General features: G+C 39.9%; 1 protein-coding gene across 1 annotated transcript; it reads left to right on the top strand.

The window, feature by feature from the left end:
- The first annotated feature begins 5,537 nt into the window (after positions 1–5,537).
- Positions 5,538–18,220, top strand: LOC139718213 (uncharacterized). Its single transcript, XM_071629691.1, has 4 exons — positions 5,538–5,717; positions 10,346–10,522; positions 16,141–16,278; positions 18,021–18,220. The coding sequence occupies exons 1-4, from the start codon at positions 5,627–5,629 to the stop codon at positions 18,218–18,220; spliced, it is 606 nt and encodes a 201-aa protein (XP_071485792.1). The 5' UTR covers positions 5,538–5,626.
- Positions 18,221–19,073: the final 853 nt, after the last annotated feature.

A 19,073-nucleotide genomic window follows, 5' to 3' on the forward strand; every position in this document is an offset into this window, starting at 1 on the left:
CAAGCGCAGAAATTCCAAGCTTTGCAATAATTTTTGAAAGTATGGAGGGACGTTCAATTCTAAACCGGAGTGCATTGTACAACATATTGTAGTGGCGATGTATATCTACTTTGTTTTCTTCAGTATTTCGTCCTTCGAAGGGACGGCTAAAGATTAAGTTCATTTTCGATGCGTGATGTACAGCTCTTATAGTTTGGAGTGCATGTTCAGCAAGTGTAAAAACAAAAACAAAAACAATATCTTTGCGAAATTGTTCAGAATATCTTCAAGTTGATGATCAATAACATTACGAATGACTATAATATGAAAGTACGTTTAATTTCTGTCGATAGAAGTGTCTGTCCGTCTACAGTATATGCCTTACTATATACTTCTATACTCTTGAATTTCCTACCAGACTAAGAGCAAACAATGAAAGGGTTAATGCTAGCTGAAAGTCATGTTCACGTTAGAGCTTTTATACGATATATCGCACTGACTTAGGGTAATGTCCCCAAACTTTTTTTTTAATGTCTTGACACCCCGTATCAACTTACTGCCCGTTATGCCATGGGCACATAGGGCAGCAACAAAAGTGCGCAATTTGGCCCTGTCCATGGCCAGGCGCTGTATAGTGTCCACTAGGTGTGGTTCAGGTCCCTCATCTCTCTCTCCACAGTTCTTCTCCATGTGTTTTTGGGTCTCCCCCTCTTCCTCCGCCTTTCTGGAGTCCAGTAGAGTGCTGTCTTGATAATACCCCGTATCATGACGTAGAAAATTCAAGTGGCTCTCCTCAAAAGGCCGTGATCTGGAGATCTCTTGCCACTTCCGCGTTGACACTCAGTCGACTGATCGTGAGCATTGAACACACTGATAATAACAGTAACATCATCTGCGATGTACTTTTGTTGATTTATCATTATTTAGAATTACTGCATGTTGATAAGTCTTGAATAGTTGATACTACGACACCGCGTGTTCTAACCTCTGGAGGCCACTGGGTCACATCTTACATTGCACTCACCGACTGTCACGCGATATGCTATCCCAGAGATGCCATCCCAGAGATGCCGAAGTCATTGAGAGCGTGCAGTTTTACAAAATAAAACACTTTTTTTTTGTGCCTGGACGGGAGTAAACAGAAGTCGCATTATCTACCGTTGAAAATATGAGAGCACAAAGAAAAAAAATCCAAACAAAACAAAATAAAACAAAGAAAGATTCGTTTCTAGCACTACAGTTATGTATGCTTATTTACACTATTAAAAGGGAAGGGTAAATCAAAGACAAGAAGTGGAGATGTGAAAATCAGTGGTTGAAGTGTAGACCAAAGAGAGTCAGATACTTACAGAAATAGACTCAAGGAGACAAAGATAGAGAGAATGACATCAAAATTGATAAGCGAGGTCCAGATCGTGACGGGAGACCGACATAAAACACCACGGGGCTTGAGCAGTGTCGGTCTCGTGGGCCTTTTTTGCTGAGTGTCAAGCTGACAGGCCTTTTTTTTTTTTCGTTATATCGTGCTCATGCGCTGTATGACTTATGGACTTTTTTCTTTCAATGTCGAGTTCGTGGGCCGTAGGCCCTTAGTCTCGTGGGTGTCTGGCTCATTGTATGGGATGACACAGGTACGAACACTCAGAAGATCAGTCCAACAAAGCTGAAAAGACATCAGGTAGTGCTTATTTTGACGAAAAATCGACACTAGGGCCGTTCTGGGTATTATGTTCAAGTTATAGCTGAAAAAAAAATCATCATTCAAATTTGTCAAAAAGCAATGTTGAAAATTGAAGGTTGAAAGAGTTTATGTTGAATAATTTTTTCGAAAAATGCTCTTCTCAGAATAATTTTATTTATATTTTGTTATCCCAAATGTTGGTAAATCCGAAAATGAAAATTATAACGTTCCTTAGTCCGAACCTTAAATCAATTTTGGTCCGCAACCAAACCTTCGGAATAATGGACCTTATTTTATTTTCAGACCAACAAACCATCGGAATTTACGAACGTTTAGAATATAACGCTACAAAATCAATGTTCGGATTAACGAACCCTATTTTATTTCATTTCACTAACGAACATCTAGGTGTTTGGAATTCGTGTGTTAAAAACAAAACAAAACTCTGTAATAACAATAAACATCACCAGTCATAACAGCATGTGGAATCGAGATGCGAACAAATATTGCAATCTGCAAACTCACTGTAAATATTAAATGCTTTGATAATTGCTAACAGGGTAAAGTCTTGATGACACAAAACAATTTGTACAACCGGAACATGTGCCGCCCCAATTCTCCCGGTAAAATAAATTTGATTAAGTGTCACCATCTTCGAACATGTGAGTACCAAAGTTGTCACTGTCAAAACAACGGAATTCCCTTGTTAGCTCTTTTATTAAGTGGATTATGTACACTGACAGATTCGAGAAATCGTTCATACGTAAACCAGGAACATAATTCATTAACCGGAGATACAAAGAGATAATAGCTTTTGAGATCAATGCTCTGTTGGCACATGGGGCTCACATGGGGCTCTATGGTTGGCCCATTCCAAAGAGAAGTCCCGTAAGACAAGAAGAGGAGCTCATTCGCAAAAGAGAAAGGTCACTGAACTTTTATGGCTTGAGGGATAAAAGATGCGTATACCAGGCCTATATCATAAAGTCTATGAGGTATTAGCATGTATCTCCTATGACGTCCAATATGCTTATCAGGTGGATTTTTGTCTGGACTTCAAGAGTGTGACGTCACTTGAGATTAAAGCTTCTCTAGCTTTGTATCTAAAAAAAGCTATCAGTATCGTACTTTTCGATAGAATCGAAATAATTACAGGTTGAATAACAATGTCAGCTAAGATACTTTGTTGCTTCCCTCTCACAAATCTTGGAAAATGACTAGACCATTTTCATATGAAAAGTGAAATCATACAGTGTTTAGTTTTTCTGTGCATCAAACACGACTGAAGGTACGAGGGAATTATAATAATGTCTTATTCAGATAAATATCATATGGATTTAGCACGAGCTATTTATATTTATACAACCGTGCAACCTATCACTTTCTTTCTCTCTCTTTCCATCTGTAGTGTATGTAGGCCCATGCATGTCTGTAAGTGTGTACATGTGCATCCGTCTTTGCCTTTGGCAAATCTTCCTGTGATATATACTGAAAATGATACTAACGTAAACACTCATCATTTTTGCTTTTTTTTTTTGGGTATACAGCTTCTTCTCTTTGTTTCCCTGTATGATCGATAGAGGAATCGATAGTCAACTTCTCTTCAGCTGATATGATCATCCATCGTCTGGCTGCACGCTAGAGTCGGTGGCGAACATATCGACAGTTGATCGGAAGTGCCAATTAGGGCGGCTGCCGTGCCCGCGCAGATTTCCGCCGCAAGTTCGGGGATGCCCGCCAGAAAGTTCTCCCCAAGCGAAACAAAAGGCAAACCGCACTCTATAAAGGGCTTTTTACACTTGTGTTTCTTAACCCCAGACTTTCTCTGACCCAGGACTATCGTTAGTCCCGTACCAATTTATTCAGCTTTTTACACTCGCCAATTAGTCCCGTACTATCTCTTGTCCGGGGCTAAGGAGAAAACTGACCTTTTTACACTCGTATTTCTTAGCCCCGGACTTTCCAAACCACATGAATATTCATAATTACGCTGTGTATTGTACACGTACACGCACGCACCGGCAGCACTTGATTACCTCGTTTCTGATTGGTCAGTGAGGGTCGGACTTCGTCTCCGTCGCTTAGCCCAGGATTATTTTTTCGTTCTGTTTACACTCACTTGCTTGGCACCGCAATTGCGGTGCTAACCCCTGCTATTTTGCAGGGCCAGATAGTACCGTACTATCGGTGGGGCTAGCCCACTTTGGCAAAAACGAGTGTAAACAGAAAGTGGGCTAAGGATAGTCCCGTACCAACGGTGGGGCTAAGGCCCCCCCCCCCTTAGCCCCACCGTTGGTCCGGGGCTAAGCAAAAATTTACAAGTGTAAAAAGCTCTTGGTATTGAGCACAGTGAAACTGAGATGCACACATGGAGAACAGAAGAGAGGGCAAACTCTTTGAAAATTTAAACATTATCAACTCTTTGGAAAGAGAAGAAGAGAAGAGGTACAAAAGCGAAAGTGAAAAAGAAAGTATTTGAATACATATGGAAGAGGACACACATTTATAATAGCTGGACTACAGCTTAATGGCTGCCACTGAAACATTAGATGTGAATCTGCATGTGAGAGAATTATGTTGATATCATGACTAAACATGAAACCTGTGTGTGCCGCACAACAGACAAGCATACTCATTATAATCTAAAATAATGATACCTATATAAATCTGATGGGTGTGTAGTATGTTGTCTTGGACCACGGAAGGAAGGGGAGGGGTATTGGCTAAAAGAAAAAAAAGAAAGATCAATAAAAGCAAACACTTTCACTGAAGACGTTCAGCAATTCAATTCAATTCAATTCAATTTAATTCAATTCAACTTTATTTTAATTTCCATTAAATAAACAGGGAAAATTATATACAATGCATTAACAGAACATATTTGTAACAATTTCAAAAACGTACATTAGCTAAGTACATGTGATCATGAGAATGATGAGTAACAACATGATTGCATTTTTAAGGTATATACATATGCATTGTACAATGATGGGACTGGAAATGGAGGGTCCCACTAAAAAGCCACGGAGAACTTTGTAGGATGACAGAAACAGAATAAGAAATACATGTATATCTCTGCTGTTGGCAGGATGTTTCATAAATCAATGACAAGATATTATCTACAGATGAACGAAATCAATACTCAACACGTAACGTCCGCTACAGAAATAGAATTAGGAAAACGGCGCAAGTGTCGAAGGTTGCTGCTGTCTTACATAACGACGTCACAGCTCATCAGAAAAAGGGGAAGTACACCCCTCCTGTTCCTGCACCGACAGTCCTGCCTGCACGCATACGAATTAGGCACATCGTCTCCAACAGACATGCGTCATCCAGTCGTGTGTGTCACAGCGAAAGTCTCGCCTCTATAGCAGCCTACTATCAGTAGAAGTGAGTGGTTGACAGTGCAGACAAATCGCGAGCGAATCCACAACACGGAAGATGAAAAGCTGATCTCGCTCTCACAAGACGAACACATCGGGTCCTAAACTGTTGATTGGTATTGTGAGTGATTTATGGAATACTGCAAAGGAACTTATTCTCTTATCACTTCAGTAATTCGAGAAAACAAGAGCATATAGCGTTTTACCTTGAATTTGGGATCAGTTTTCCTCGACTTTTATCAAGTTATGAAGACTCTGAGCACCGGATGTGATATTCATTCAATTACGATATGTGTTTTGCGATGAGAAGCAACACTTTTCAGATTACTAATCAGTTTTCTCCTTGTTGGTGGCGCCTCAAGGATTGATTGATATACTCTGTAAAGATCGGTAAACCTGAACGGCAATCCTCAACTTTACTACGTTCTGGAAGCACTGAAGAACATCCACAGCATCGATGTGAAGATAGGACAAACTTCAGCCAACGCTTTCATTTTTCTTTTAAACCCAGAAACTATAGGAACTTTGACTTGATGGTGATCCTTGTCACTGCAGTGCAGAAAGCACACGCTTCTTGTGAAAAATGGGGGCTTGTCTTTCAGGGTTCGGCACGCAGTGGAAAAATACGTCGAAGACCCCAATGAAGGTTCTAGTTGTTGGATTAAACGGTGCCGGTAAGTATGTATAACTACATGTATAATACTCCGTGCTGCCATAACAGTCTCAAAATATAAATAGACGAGCTATTATAAGCATTAAGGTTACATCTGTAGTCGTTGCTTTTTAGGGAGTATAGCATAGAACACAAGGAGCATGTTCATGAGCTCAAGTACTCTCAACACCACAGATTCATTGTTTCCCCTATCCCTGAGTATCTACTCTAAACTGTTTCGCTTGCGATAAAAAAAATAAACGTTGGCATAGTATTGACACGAGATAGAGCATGAAAATTATATCTTCCTCATCATATAACAGGATGAGTGTGTGTCCAGGAATCAAAATAGTTATATTTTCTGAGATGTGTTCAAGTGGAAACACTTCAGCTAATGACATGAGTAAACTGAACTTTATTCTTTGGAATTATTTCCTTTATCAGTGTGTTGCGTTTCTCTCGTTTTGTATATTCTTTATACAGTGAGCATTCAGTGTTGATTATCGCTTGAAAGAGCAACTGTCCAACATTCATAGTCGTGAATAGTGTGATATACGTATAATTACGTATAATTTAGGTCAAGGTTCAGGCGCAATGACATTCATTTCCAGCAAAGATGGACATAAGTACAAGTAACATGCGATCAATTTGAAAATGCTGCATGGCGGCATATCTCAAGAAGTACAAAAACTTGTCACGAGTGTGCCCTTAACATTATAAGATGAGTATTACATTCCATAATACGCAGGATATAATAGTAAATAGAAATACAAAATCGTGGTAAGGACAATTGAGGACAAAGACAGAAACAGAGACATATATAGACAATAACAGAAACAAAGACATGGACATACGGATATTGTCATTGACAGAGGCATCAACTTCGACTTATTATCAATGATAATAGGGACATGGAACCCAACAAACGTATAGGGGGAATGTCAGTGGTATACAGAGAATGGAAAATGGGGGACAGCCATCAGGCAGTAAAGCGATACATGATGCAGCTATATAAGAGTGACAACAAGAAAAAAATTACATAAATTCACAACGCCATACGCTAAGTCGTAAAAGAATATTATAGAATATTAAACAACGTTATGAAATAAGAGGATTCCTTAATCTGGTTTTGAAGTTGTTAAGCGAACTGGCAGCTTTCATGAGGGGTGGCAATTCGTTCCAGAGTTTTGGGCCAGTGAATCTGACTTGATGTTGATATGAAAGCGTCCTGTGACGTGGTATGTGCAGGTGCGAAGATAGAAAGGAACGGGTACTGTATTGACAATGAGAGTGAGTAAATGACAACAGATCATGGAATTGAGTCGACGGAAGGCCATTGACCCATTGGAAGATACCCACTTAGTATACTGCATGAGCTCAGTAACATTAAGAAGTTTCAATTCCTAATAAAGTGGTTTAACATTGTGATCGTGGCTGCCCTCTTGAAATTATTCGAATTACTTTATTTTGTATGAGTATCAAATGTTTTATATTTGAAGTGGATGTGTTTGCCAATGCTAAGGTTACAATACAATAAAAAAAAGAAGGAAGAGTGAGTGTACAATATGATACGATATGATATGACGTTTCTCGGAAAAAATGTGTGAAGTTTGCTTAGAATACTTGTATTGTTAGAAATTCTCCTTTGAACATCATATATATATACTTCCGTGATAGTCTAAAATCCAGATATACTCTAAGAGTTTTTATTACATCAACATGTGGAAGAATAAGATTGAATTTCGTCAAATCAGCTGATCGTGTACACGATCACAAATAACATGATTACATTTGTCAATATTAACAGAGAGATCTATTTGCATTCAACCATTTATTCATTTTAACCAAATCATGATTTACTGCATCACATAATGAGAGTAGATCATAGTCCCACTTTGACAGAGTGAAAAAAAAAACAGTCAAACGAACAGAGTCAGAGCATCAAAGTGGACATGAAAATGAAAAACGTATTAAAGCATACGTTTTTCATAATAATATTTTCCAATTATGACATTAAAGTTTCATATGTTATCTCCAAACCGACATTGTTCACAGCTACAGACCTCCGGCATATGCAAATTAGTTGATGGGATGATATCATACCATATATCTCTCTTCAGTGAAAGTCGTCCAATAGAGGGTGGGGGGGGGGAGGAGGGGGGCATTGACCCTTGACTTATTATTGTATAATTATTGTAAAGACATGCTTGTAGCAATATCTGCAATATCCAACGTCAGAAGGTATACAGTACTCATGTCAATTTCTGCTGCATACATCAATCAAACCTGTCATTGACAGTTTGTTGTTTGTTGATATGGCCAGGCTTATTATGATGAGAATCAAGGGAGCGAAAATTTCTTTATGAATAAGTTTTGGTCTGAATCCCCATATAAATCATCTATCTTCAGAATGATCCCAATAAGTTCTGCAAGTTGAGGTGGGAAGCTGGTTTGCTGATGTCTCTGATACTCTAATGACCACACAAATACCCCTCGCTCCCCCCCCCCTCTCTCTCTACCTCTATTATAAACTCTTATGTATTCAAATTCAAATTCATACTAAAACTTTATTTTCACTTTTTTTCAACAGAGTGTACAAGAAACAATATTAGATATAAACAGGGGTTTAACATCGCGTTTTTATCCGTATCATTTGCTTTCATCATATACTGTGTCGTCGTTCTAGTAAATTATCTGACTGTCTATCTTCCTTTGTCTTTCCTTAGATCACTGCCATATCTCTCTCTCATTTCTGAGTTCAGTCAATTCACTATAATAGTTATATGATACCTGAAATCTATAGGACAGGGCTCGGGGCAATTGCGCTGAAGTTGATGGGGAACCCCGGTGTTGCGTGTTACTTGTGCGTCCACGGACATAACACAGGCGGTGACACGTACGCGTGTCGACATGAATTCCGTTGTCAGCTATCCACATCAGACGATGACACATTTCCGATTATGTTCCACGAGCTTTGGATGACCCAGATGAACGCATCTGGTGTGCTGGAGCGTTTAGCGTGCCTCTCCGAAGTTAAATACCCGTAGTTCACTCTTTCCGATAATGTTGATCACTCAGAGACGTGATGTTTTTGCGCTTAGGGGCGAATTATCTAATTTAGTCCCTGTAATTGGCGGATGAAAGTTGAAGCAAATGTGTTGTGTCCACTGCAGAGGAGACTCTTTGTCCAGTCGTCCTCACACGGAAAATTATACTTACTGGCAGATTTAAAGTCCTACATGTTGTAGCGTCACCATAATTCTCAAATTTTGGTGGCAGTGTCCTGCAGAACAGGAGAGTCTCGCTCCACTCGATAGATATCGCAATCAATTTTCTATATTCCATATATGGTCATGATGTATAACATCTACCCGATGAATGAGGCACTATACGGAAGAGTAGAATATGCCATAAGCATTCAACAATAGAATTAAAACGAATTGAAGAGGAAATGAAACGGCAGTTATATTTCAATTCGCCATTGATATATGCCTGAAGCTGGTTAGTGCTTACAGTTTGACTATACTTGGGATCATGATTTTTATATATATATATGTTATTTTCTTGGGGGTGATTGTATACCACTCAAGACCTCTTCCGATGAATTCAGTACACATTGAAAGATGGATTCTAGATTTATGAGTCTATTACCATAGTTCCTGGCAGAGGTAACGATCTCTTTCATAGACGTCATTCCTCTCTCTCTCTATGCCATCTGGAGTGTTTTATCGCAAGAAATTTATCTTATGTCATACACTATATCCGTACACTTGTCATGATAATAAAAAATGATGTCTGGAACATATTTCTTTCATAAATAGAACTCATCAGTGAAAGTTTGAGGAAAATCGGACAATCGGTGTAAAGTTTTGGTGTTGGAACCGCTGGATGAGGAGACTACTAGAGGTTATGATGTATGTGTGGACAACAATATAAGGATAATAAAAGGGAATTCGACAATCTTTTTTTCATGAAAATTTTCATGAAAATTACACATTCCATCAACTTGATACTGACATTTTACTCTCTTCTTTTTCCTTCTTCATCCTGCTTTGATTGTGCACCATTTGTGTTCTATATATTTTGTATCTATATATTGTAAGTTGAGAAAGTCTTGTATTTACTTTGGGGCCTATTCCCAACAAGCCTGAAAGGCTTTAATTGGTCCCCACAATGAATATGTTTATACTATGACTTGAAATGTAATGATTGTTGTTTTTAATGTGGAAATAAATGAAATGAAATATGAAATACATAATCGTCAAGTGTAGCAATATTATTCCCCCTGCTTTCTGAAAGCGGTTAGACAAGTGCTCCTTCATTTTACTAGAAAAGTGTTGTTTTTTCATTTTGTGGAATTCCCGTTATATGTATTTTTTTTATATTGTTGTCCACACATGACATTATAACCTCTAGTAGTCTCCTAGTCGAGCGGTTCCAACACCAAAACTTTAAAAATTCTCAACTTTTGCATCGATTGTCCGATTTTCCTCAAACGTTCACTGATGTGTTCTACTGATGTTGCAGCTTTCACTCAATCCACATTTCTCTTTGCCCTCACAATAGACCTGCTACGTGCATAGTATATTCAAACTTCAAGCACACTTTCATCTCGCTCCAACTCTTGGTCCTTCTTTGAACTTCGTGCAGGAAAGACGACCATTTTGTATCGACTGATGCTAAAGGAACAGGTATTTACCACGCCCACTCTGGGCTTCAACTCTGAAACGTTCACTCCAGTGCCGGGGCTGACTTTCACCATGCTGGACCTAGGCGACTGGCCCAAACTCCGGCAGCGACACTGGCACAATTACAGGGATGCGGAAGGTGAGTCCAGCGCCTCGGCAACAATGGTACTCTGCAGAGGCATTCAGATCATTATGTTGTATAAAGTCCTGTATATGATATAATTTTATGTCAATTATCTATGACGAAATAGATAGAGTCGTGCCCAATAAGATGAAATGTATGTATTCAATTTTTGTAAAATATTCATATGTTTCTGTTGGAAATAAAAAATAATGAATGAAATGAATGAATGAAAAAGTGTGAGCTTGTGGGGGTTTCCCCGATGTCGCAAGAGCAAACTTCCATGAATACTATATACTTACGAGCACAGGAGATGGACAAAAATAAAACAAGGCAAAGGGAGACAAAACAAGAGAGAGATATATGACACACACTGGCACAATAAGCATGTGGAGTAGTAGGCATCTATCACATTGAGTGTAACAGTTAATCAATACTATAATCAATATAAACCTTTGTATCTTGTTCAGTCGACAAGGACTGATGATACCATTTTGAAAGTGAAACACAGTTTACCGACAGGACATGTCTCCTTTCGAACAACAAAAAAAAAAATGCGGTTACAAAGCATTCATATGGAGTTTTCTCGCTGAATATAAGTCAACAGTTACTCAGTGATATACAGTAAAGTAAATCCTATGCTAAATATTTGTGGTATTTAGCTTAATCTTCATGGTTCACACCATCCCTTCACATGCAGATCTTGACCTATCGGGGTCATCATAGAGACCGTAGCCCGGGGTCACACAGACCATGAGTTCGACATAAAAGGTCCATGAGTCATACAGATAAGAGTCATACAGCCCATGAGTTCGACACTAGCCAAATAAGGTCCATGAGTTCGACTCTAGGTAAAACAGTCCATGAGTTCGACATTACAAGACATTGCTTAGTGTCGAACTCAAGCCTGCGATACCAGTGGGCTGTGTGATTCGTGGTTGTCGGTCTCGTGATGTGCATCTATAGACCGTGACAATTCATCTGTTTTGCCTGATGCAATCAATTACCACTCATACAGTGAGCAAGGTAACTATACTGAAGTTAAACTTGACAGGGAATTTTTGTGTTTTCATCTTTTGATCTTTATTGACTTTGCTTCACTATAGGCTAGGCAGGACACCCATCGTGTTCATGTTGATCCCAATCTATCTTTTTGTATTGAATTCCTACATGCTTATTGGAAGCAATCTCTATGTTGTCGGCAAATGCCTTAAAAAGCGGGAGTATGAACGCGCCAAGAATTTGCACTTGTCCTCTCAGAGATATGCCTCCAAGCTTGCCGGCTATCGACCAGAATGATAACATTAACAACTAAGACAACAACAACAATTATACATCGAATTTAGCAGCTACCTAGGAAGAGACATATTATGAAATTTATATTTTGGCTGGGGGATTCTAAGTGCCTCCCACTCTACTCTTGCTAGTTATAGTATCATGATTGATAATTTCGTTTAGACAATGTGCCCTTCTGTGCGCCGACTGATGTCAGTGGCCTTCTTTTTTCTTGTGGTAAATGTCAATCAGTGTAATATTAATGTCACATTAATTAGATTTTATGATACTCTGTATGACATTAACTAACTACTAGCTTGTTAGTGATGACAGTCCAGGACAGCTCTTGGGGAATGTTATTCAATACACAAATAAAAAGGAAAGGTGTGTGACATGGACATTAGACGCCATAAAATAATTAGGTAGGCCTAAGATCTTCCCGGAAACCCTTTAACCCTATTAGCGCCATCAGATCTACAAAAAGTTGCGGATTTTTGTGACCCACCATGTCGTAAAAATGACATTAGCATCACGCGGACAGTGCTTGTATACTGAACTTAACTTATGTTAACAAAATATTGCTTAATGGTCATCGAGACGAGGCTAACAGGAAAAGGTAATACATAGATTGGAATGGCAGGCGCACCATCAATTACGCATGATTATTCCTAAGCCTATATTTGTGGCTCCATCACAAAGTTCTATATTTGCAAGACAGTAAAAGGAGCTAGATCTTTCTATTCTGCGGGAGAAATGATTCTGACCAAGATAACATTACCACAAAAAAAAAACCCAAAGCAAAGAAAAATAGAGTAAATTTCTTAATGATAGTTACCACAGAAGTGATATCATGTAAAGCATACGGTTATGATATCAACTGAAAAAAAAAGTTACTCCTTCCATGCTTCTTTTTATTCTGTGAAATCGTTTTTTGAGATTAGAAGTGGATCAAACTAATTTTACGAGCCTTAAGAGGCTGTGGTCATCATTGTTAATTATGATCCTGCTGAAAATGACGTAATAGACGAGCAATATGAGATGAACAAGTTTCTCGCTCCGAATTTGGTAATTACTGTAGTATGGTGGTAATTACTGTAGTATGGTGGCTATTGGTATGGCGGTTTGGATGCGATCTGTGCACTTACCCTGATGAAGGCAAACCTCTCCATCTCTCCCTTCCTCCCTCCCCTCACTCCCTCCCTCCCTCTCTCTCTCTCACTCCCTCCCTCCCTCACTCCCCTCCGCCCTCCCTCCGTCACTCCCTCCACCCTCCCTTCCCCCTCCCTCCCTCCCTCCTCCCTCCCTCCCTCACTCCCTCCCTTCCCCCTCCCTCTCTCCCTCCCTCCCTCACTCACTCCCTCCCTCCCTCACTCCCTCCGCCCTCCCTTCCCCCTCCCTCCCTCCCTTCCCCTCCCTCCCTCCCTCACTTCCTCACTCCCTCCGCCCTCCCTTCCCCCTCCCTCCCTCACTCCCTCACTCCCTCCGCCCTCCCTTCCCCCTCCCTCCCTCCCCCTCCCTCACTCCCTCCCTCCCTCACTCCCTCCGCCCTTCCTTCCCCTCCCTCCCTCCCTCCCTCCCTCCCGCACTCCCTCCCTCACTCACTCCCTCCCTCCCTCACTCCCTCCGCCCTCCCTTCCCCCTCCCTCCCTCACTCCCTCACTCCCTCCGCCCTCCCTTCCCCTCCCTCCCTCCCCCTCCCTCACTCCCTCCCTCACTCCCTCCGCCCTCCCTTCCCCCTCCCTCCCTCCCTCACTCCCTCCGCCCTCCCTTTCCCCTCCCTCACTCCCTCCCTCCCTCCCTCCCTCCCTCACTCACTCCCTCCCTCCCTCACTCCCTCCGCCCTCCCTTCTCCCTCCCTTCCCCCTCCCTCCCTCACTCCCTCACTCCCTCCGCCCTCCCTTCCCCCCTCCCTCCCTCCCTCCCTCCCTCCCTCACTCCCTCCCTCCCTCACTCACTCCTTCCCTCCCTCACTCCCTCCGCCCTCCCTCCCTCCCTCGCTCCCTCCCCCTTCTCTCCTTCTCTCTTTGTTTTCTTTGTTCTCTTGATAAATTGAAGATGCCGGTTATCCCTTTTATTTTATGGCGCGTGTATATAACCACGTTGTCTTCAGTTTCGTTCTGCCTGTGGGAACAGTGATAACATCACAGTGTAAATCGATGGATCGCTCATCAACTATAATCAGAAACCAAACGACGGACAGAAGAAAAGCGGCTTTCATATTTCTAGCAGGTGCCAGTGTGCTTGGAAATTCACATTTCCTTTTGCGCTGCCAACACCACTGTAAAACTTTCAAGTATCTCGCAGTTTACACCGAACGTTTGGCACGAAAAGTAACGTGATAGGATTCCCATAATTGTTTGCATTATTGCACACAGATATGATGTTGTTGTATTGGAGAGCTTCCAAGACCAAGTTCAAGTCATTTTCAGAAGTCGTTTTGCGACAGGATGCCGCGAAGTCTTACGTTAATGTTATCATCTTTTATGTGAATAGTTTGTTGAAAGTGAGGATTTAAAAAAACGTCAATGGCTATACAACCCGTTTGTTAATACAATGCAAGGATCAATAAAGCAAATGACAGCATCCCAAATCTCTCTCCATTACTGTATTTCTGTCTGTCTGTCTGTCTGTCTGTCTCTCTCTCTCTCTTTTTTTAAAGTACATTGTAGCTCTGTGCAATCGGTTTTCGACACTGCTTTACTCCTTGTGTTTTTTCTTTTAAACTAATAGCATAGTGATGTTCAAGTGGATGAAGAATTAAGCACATTCGAAAAATCTTACCAGCATTATATCTATGAAATATCAAAGAACAAATATTGCATCGCGAAGACCGTTTTCGAATTAATCTATTCCAACACAGCTGTCTATATAAGGGGGAGACATGTGGGGTAAATCCGGTCATCCACATCTCTACAATGTTGGCAAGCAACAATTATTTTACAACAGAATATCTTTTATGACTTTATTCGTATACAGTATCAAAGACACTGGTTGCGCATATGACCTTTTTTTCTCAGATATTTCGACTACTTCCCACCCCCCTAAAGAAAAAAACCCATACCCCAAACAAACAAACTTATTGAATGATGCCTTTAAAAACGAGATTTGTGCCGAGGCTAAAGTCAATTAGCACTAGCAATCTTGGCACCGTGGTACATGATGACCGTCTCAGTTCGACGGACAGGTGAGTCATCATTCTGTCCCAGGTCATTACACAGGGGCTGTTTATGACGTCATGATTTACAGGAAATGATTAGGGAAATTGAAATGTGTCTCGGGGTCACATAAGGAGTCATTATGTAAAGCTTCAAAATTGTTTCTAGTAATATCACTTATCAACCAGCCTTATAAGTTACCATTGTTATACCTGTATCATTTTTTTTTTATGGAAACAGTTATTCTTGCTTTACAGAGAGAAGTGATTTTCTTTTAAATTGTTTTGTTTATTTCTTTGAATTTGAAGAGTGCCTTACAACTTGAAAGTATCCACTAGATGGTGTTTTGTGTAATTGTGATAAATCATGCATAATTTCCTTGACTTTTCGTTATTTCGATATTTAATGTCATTTGCGGTAAAAGTTTAGTCAAAATTTGGAATGCTACTTCTACATCTGAAATGAAAATAATATCTATTCGTGACCCCGAAGCCGAACCTTATATGCAATGAGGCAGCTCCTTATCGAAATACCTCACGTAGAATTTTACTATTAAATTTGATAGTTTCTACCACCTTGAAAGCTAACTGAGAAGCTAACGTGTCCATTGAGGCCTAGTGACAATGACATTTACGCGGGTGCTGGGTTATGACTCTCTCACACATACTACATAATGTATATGGAAACCCTGAAAGATCATTGCAAAAGTTCTGCAAGAATTTCACGATAAATCGTGCAAATGTTTGAAAATATGTTTTCCAATGATTGTAAAATTCGTGTAAATTCTGTGTGAAAAGAAGTACAGTACTTTGATCTGTCCTTTCGGAGCTTCCATACCTATATATCCAAGGGAGAGAATATATTGTACGGCCTGACTGCAACATTCTCGCTTTATCATGTTTATAGCTTAACTCACCGGGACTCGAACCCGATATAATGAAATTAACAATGATGATGATAATGATGATGATAATGATAATAATGATGATGATAATAACAATAATGATAATAATAACAATAGTACTAATGATATCAAAAATGAAAGGAACTACAATAATGATCATAATGATAAAAGTACTACACGACAATTTCTAGAAATCTTGTTATCATTCTTTTTTGCGTGTTCTAATTGTCCATTATCAATACCATAGATACAGTATTGTAGTATCATATTATATGCTAATATAATTGTTTTCACATTTACAGGTATAGCTTTTGTCGTGGATAGCGCCGACATGTCGTCCCTGGACGATGCCCGAGATTTCCTGTTTAAGATCGTACAGCTACAGGGTCTTCCTCGTGCCGTTCCTGTCGTGGTGTTTGCCAACAAGCAAGAACTCAACGGTAATTCTGGTGATTGACTGATTGAATTCGATGAATGGATTGATTGATTGATTGATTGATTGATTGATTGATTGATTGATTGATTGATTGATTGATTGATTGATTGACTGATTGATTGATTGATTCACTGACTGATCTTGATTTTAAGCAACCTTCAAACAACACAATGTCTACATTTGTATATAGTTTGATATATCTTTAGATGAAAGTAAATACAAAACCAATGTGTCTTGTAACTTTCGTAACTTGTTTCGTAATGCATTAATATATCTTAAAGCAATCAATATCATATATTTCAATTTCAATTTAATTTCATATTTCTCGATGAAAAAGTACATCAAATATAACAAAATTAAATGAAATACATGACATACATAGAATATTGCAAATATGTAAAACAAAATAGTGGTCGATCTGTTAAGTTTGGAATCTGTGAATGAATGCTAAAGAAATATGAAGGAACCTACTTAAAAGCGAGCTTGTTGAGCGTAGGTCAAGAATTTCTTGGAGGAAGTTTTCGTTTATTCTCTGCAAATATTGCGGGTAGTCTTTGATCAAGGTGATGTTGTTTCAAACTGTTCTTGTGCAAAGCGATATTTGATAGACGATCACATGGCAGTGCAAGAGCAGGCTAATATCTATACTAGCTGTAAGAATCTGGCCATTACTTTTGGTCGTACATCGCCGTGAATATATTCACGGCGACGGCGCTGAAGAGGCTATAAAGCTTATTCTTCAGCATGAGATCCATTTTCCCCTGAGGGCTCTGCTATTACAATAATCCAGCATTTCCAAGGGCTCTTTTATGTACCTGACTCAAGACACAGCAGGTAATGTCCAAGGGTGTTCTATTCGAACCCATAAGAAGAAGGCGTTACACTGTCCCGAAGTAGGACAAAGATGGACACGCTATAAAGGAAATGTTCAAATTCGGCTCTGATCGTATAAACTCCCTGTCATTCGTGAGGGTATTTTAAGCCATCTTATGGTCGCCGATGGAGCTTCTCTGGCTCCGAGAGCAACTTCGTGACCAGCAGCAAAGTCATTGGCGCACAAGTAAGCAAAAAGAGAAAAAATAGACCGCAGATTTTGCGAAGATTCATTTTACAATAAAGATTCACATCTTCGTGTAGCCTTCTAGTGTGGTTTGGGTGTCATCATGTGACATTCTTATCTGCCTATAGGCATCGTTTGTACTTCGCTTTTTGTTTTTTACCAAGATCGGGGCCAACTTCGTGGGAAATTGAAAATTCCATATTCGTATGGCCATCACTCTCGTGACAGTGTGACGCCTCCCTTATCGTGTATCTATCATTGCCCAATTTCGAGGCAGTGTGACGCTTTCTTCATAAAATGGAGGTCGTGTGTTTGAGTTAGTCACGACTCACGTGACTCACGCTGGTAAACTAAATTTATATCCCGCGTCATTCCTTCATTGCAAAGAGCAGGTAGCTAGTTCGATAAAGTTGTCTACCTACCTTTACCTATATCCTCACAAGAAAAAACGGGCGAAAGATGCCAAACCCTCGTGGTTCGCCCCATAATAGTCTGCAAACGGTTTCCACCAGGTACATTGTGTCATAAAGCGAAGAAAAAAATTCGAATTCTTCATAAGGATTCATATCTTAATGCTTGATGCTGGGATGAAATACCTCAAGTTAGTGCAACCTCTTGTACTTTTCTCTCTTTCTCTATATTAGTTAACCTTTCTTTATATCATTGTAATGTTCATTATTCCACAGGTGCAATCGATATCTACCAACTTCTCGAAAAGTTGGAACTCCACACCTTGTGCCAGAATCCATGGTTCTTACAGGCCGCCAGCGCCGCCAAGGGGGAAGGTCTCCTGGAAGGTGTCAAAGAACTCGGGCTGATGATTCAACGATATCGACAACGAAATACGCTGAGACGGACGCGCTCCTTGGGCTCACGGCCACACTGAACCAACCATCGTATTCCTTAAAACTGAGCGGGTGTGATACACCGCATTGTAAATAAATGCTCACGAAATTTAAAAAAAAATGGTGAGCTTGTAAATATTTCTGAACTTTTGATAGTGAACTATGTAATCCGTCTCAACCTTATGCTCTTTGAATCTGCGTGGAGTTGGAAACTGTGGACGTCAGTAAGTTGTTCATAATTGATTTCTTACCTAATACTTAATATCTTCCATCGTCTCTCAGTACCTTTGTTAATGGAGATGTCCATGTGTGTAGGAAAAGGGCGGGAGTGTCATTAACCCTTTTGTACCAGGGACTTTAGACAGTGTCTACAATGCTATGTGGTTTTCTTTGCCAATCAATACTCACAGCACACGAAGGGTTACACGCGTTCCTCTCACTCCTCTCATTTTATTGTTCATATACTTTATGTATCATACGGAGTGCACTTTAATATATACATTCAACGGGGATCTTAAAATGGGAGGTTTCGATCACTGCATTATACAATAGAACACGTAACTATGTCTGAAGATATTGCTACAGGGCACTGCTACAGAAACCCTTTTTGTGTAAACTTTGTCCACGGGCTTCCCTGGAAGAATTGTCCCACCCTTGATGAAAAGCATTAGTAAACATGTGGAAGCCGGCATGGTAAGATTTCAAATGTATTACGTATAATCTTCAGTGATAAGTATTGATTGCAATGTTAGTTGTGTAAGTGCAATCTATGTCATTATTACACTACTGTTTTCTAGACTATGTTGTAAAGTGAAAAGTTTAATCGAGTATCAAATGAGTTTCTAATGAAACGGGCATTGTTATTCGGGCAAACAAATAATTCAGTGTAATGTA

This window comes from Diadema antillarum, unplaced genomic scaffold (assembly GCF_040938485.1).
Source record: "Diadema antillarum isolate AM-2024a unplaced genomic scaffold, OU_Dant_1.0 scf00000091, whole genome shotgun sequence".
NCBI lineage: Eukaryota > Metazoa > Echinodermata > Echinoidea > Diadematoida > Diadematidae > Diadema > Diadema antillarum.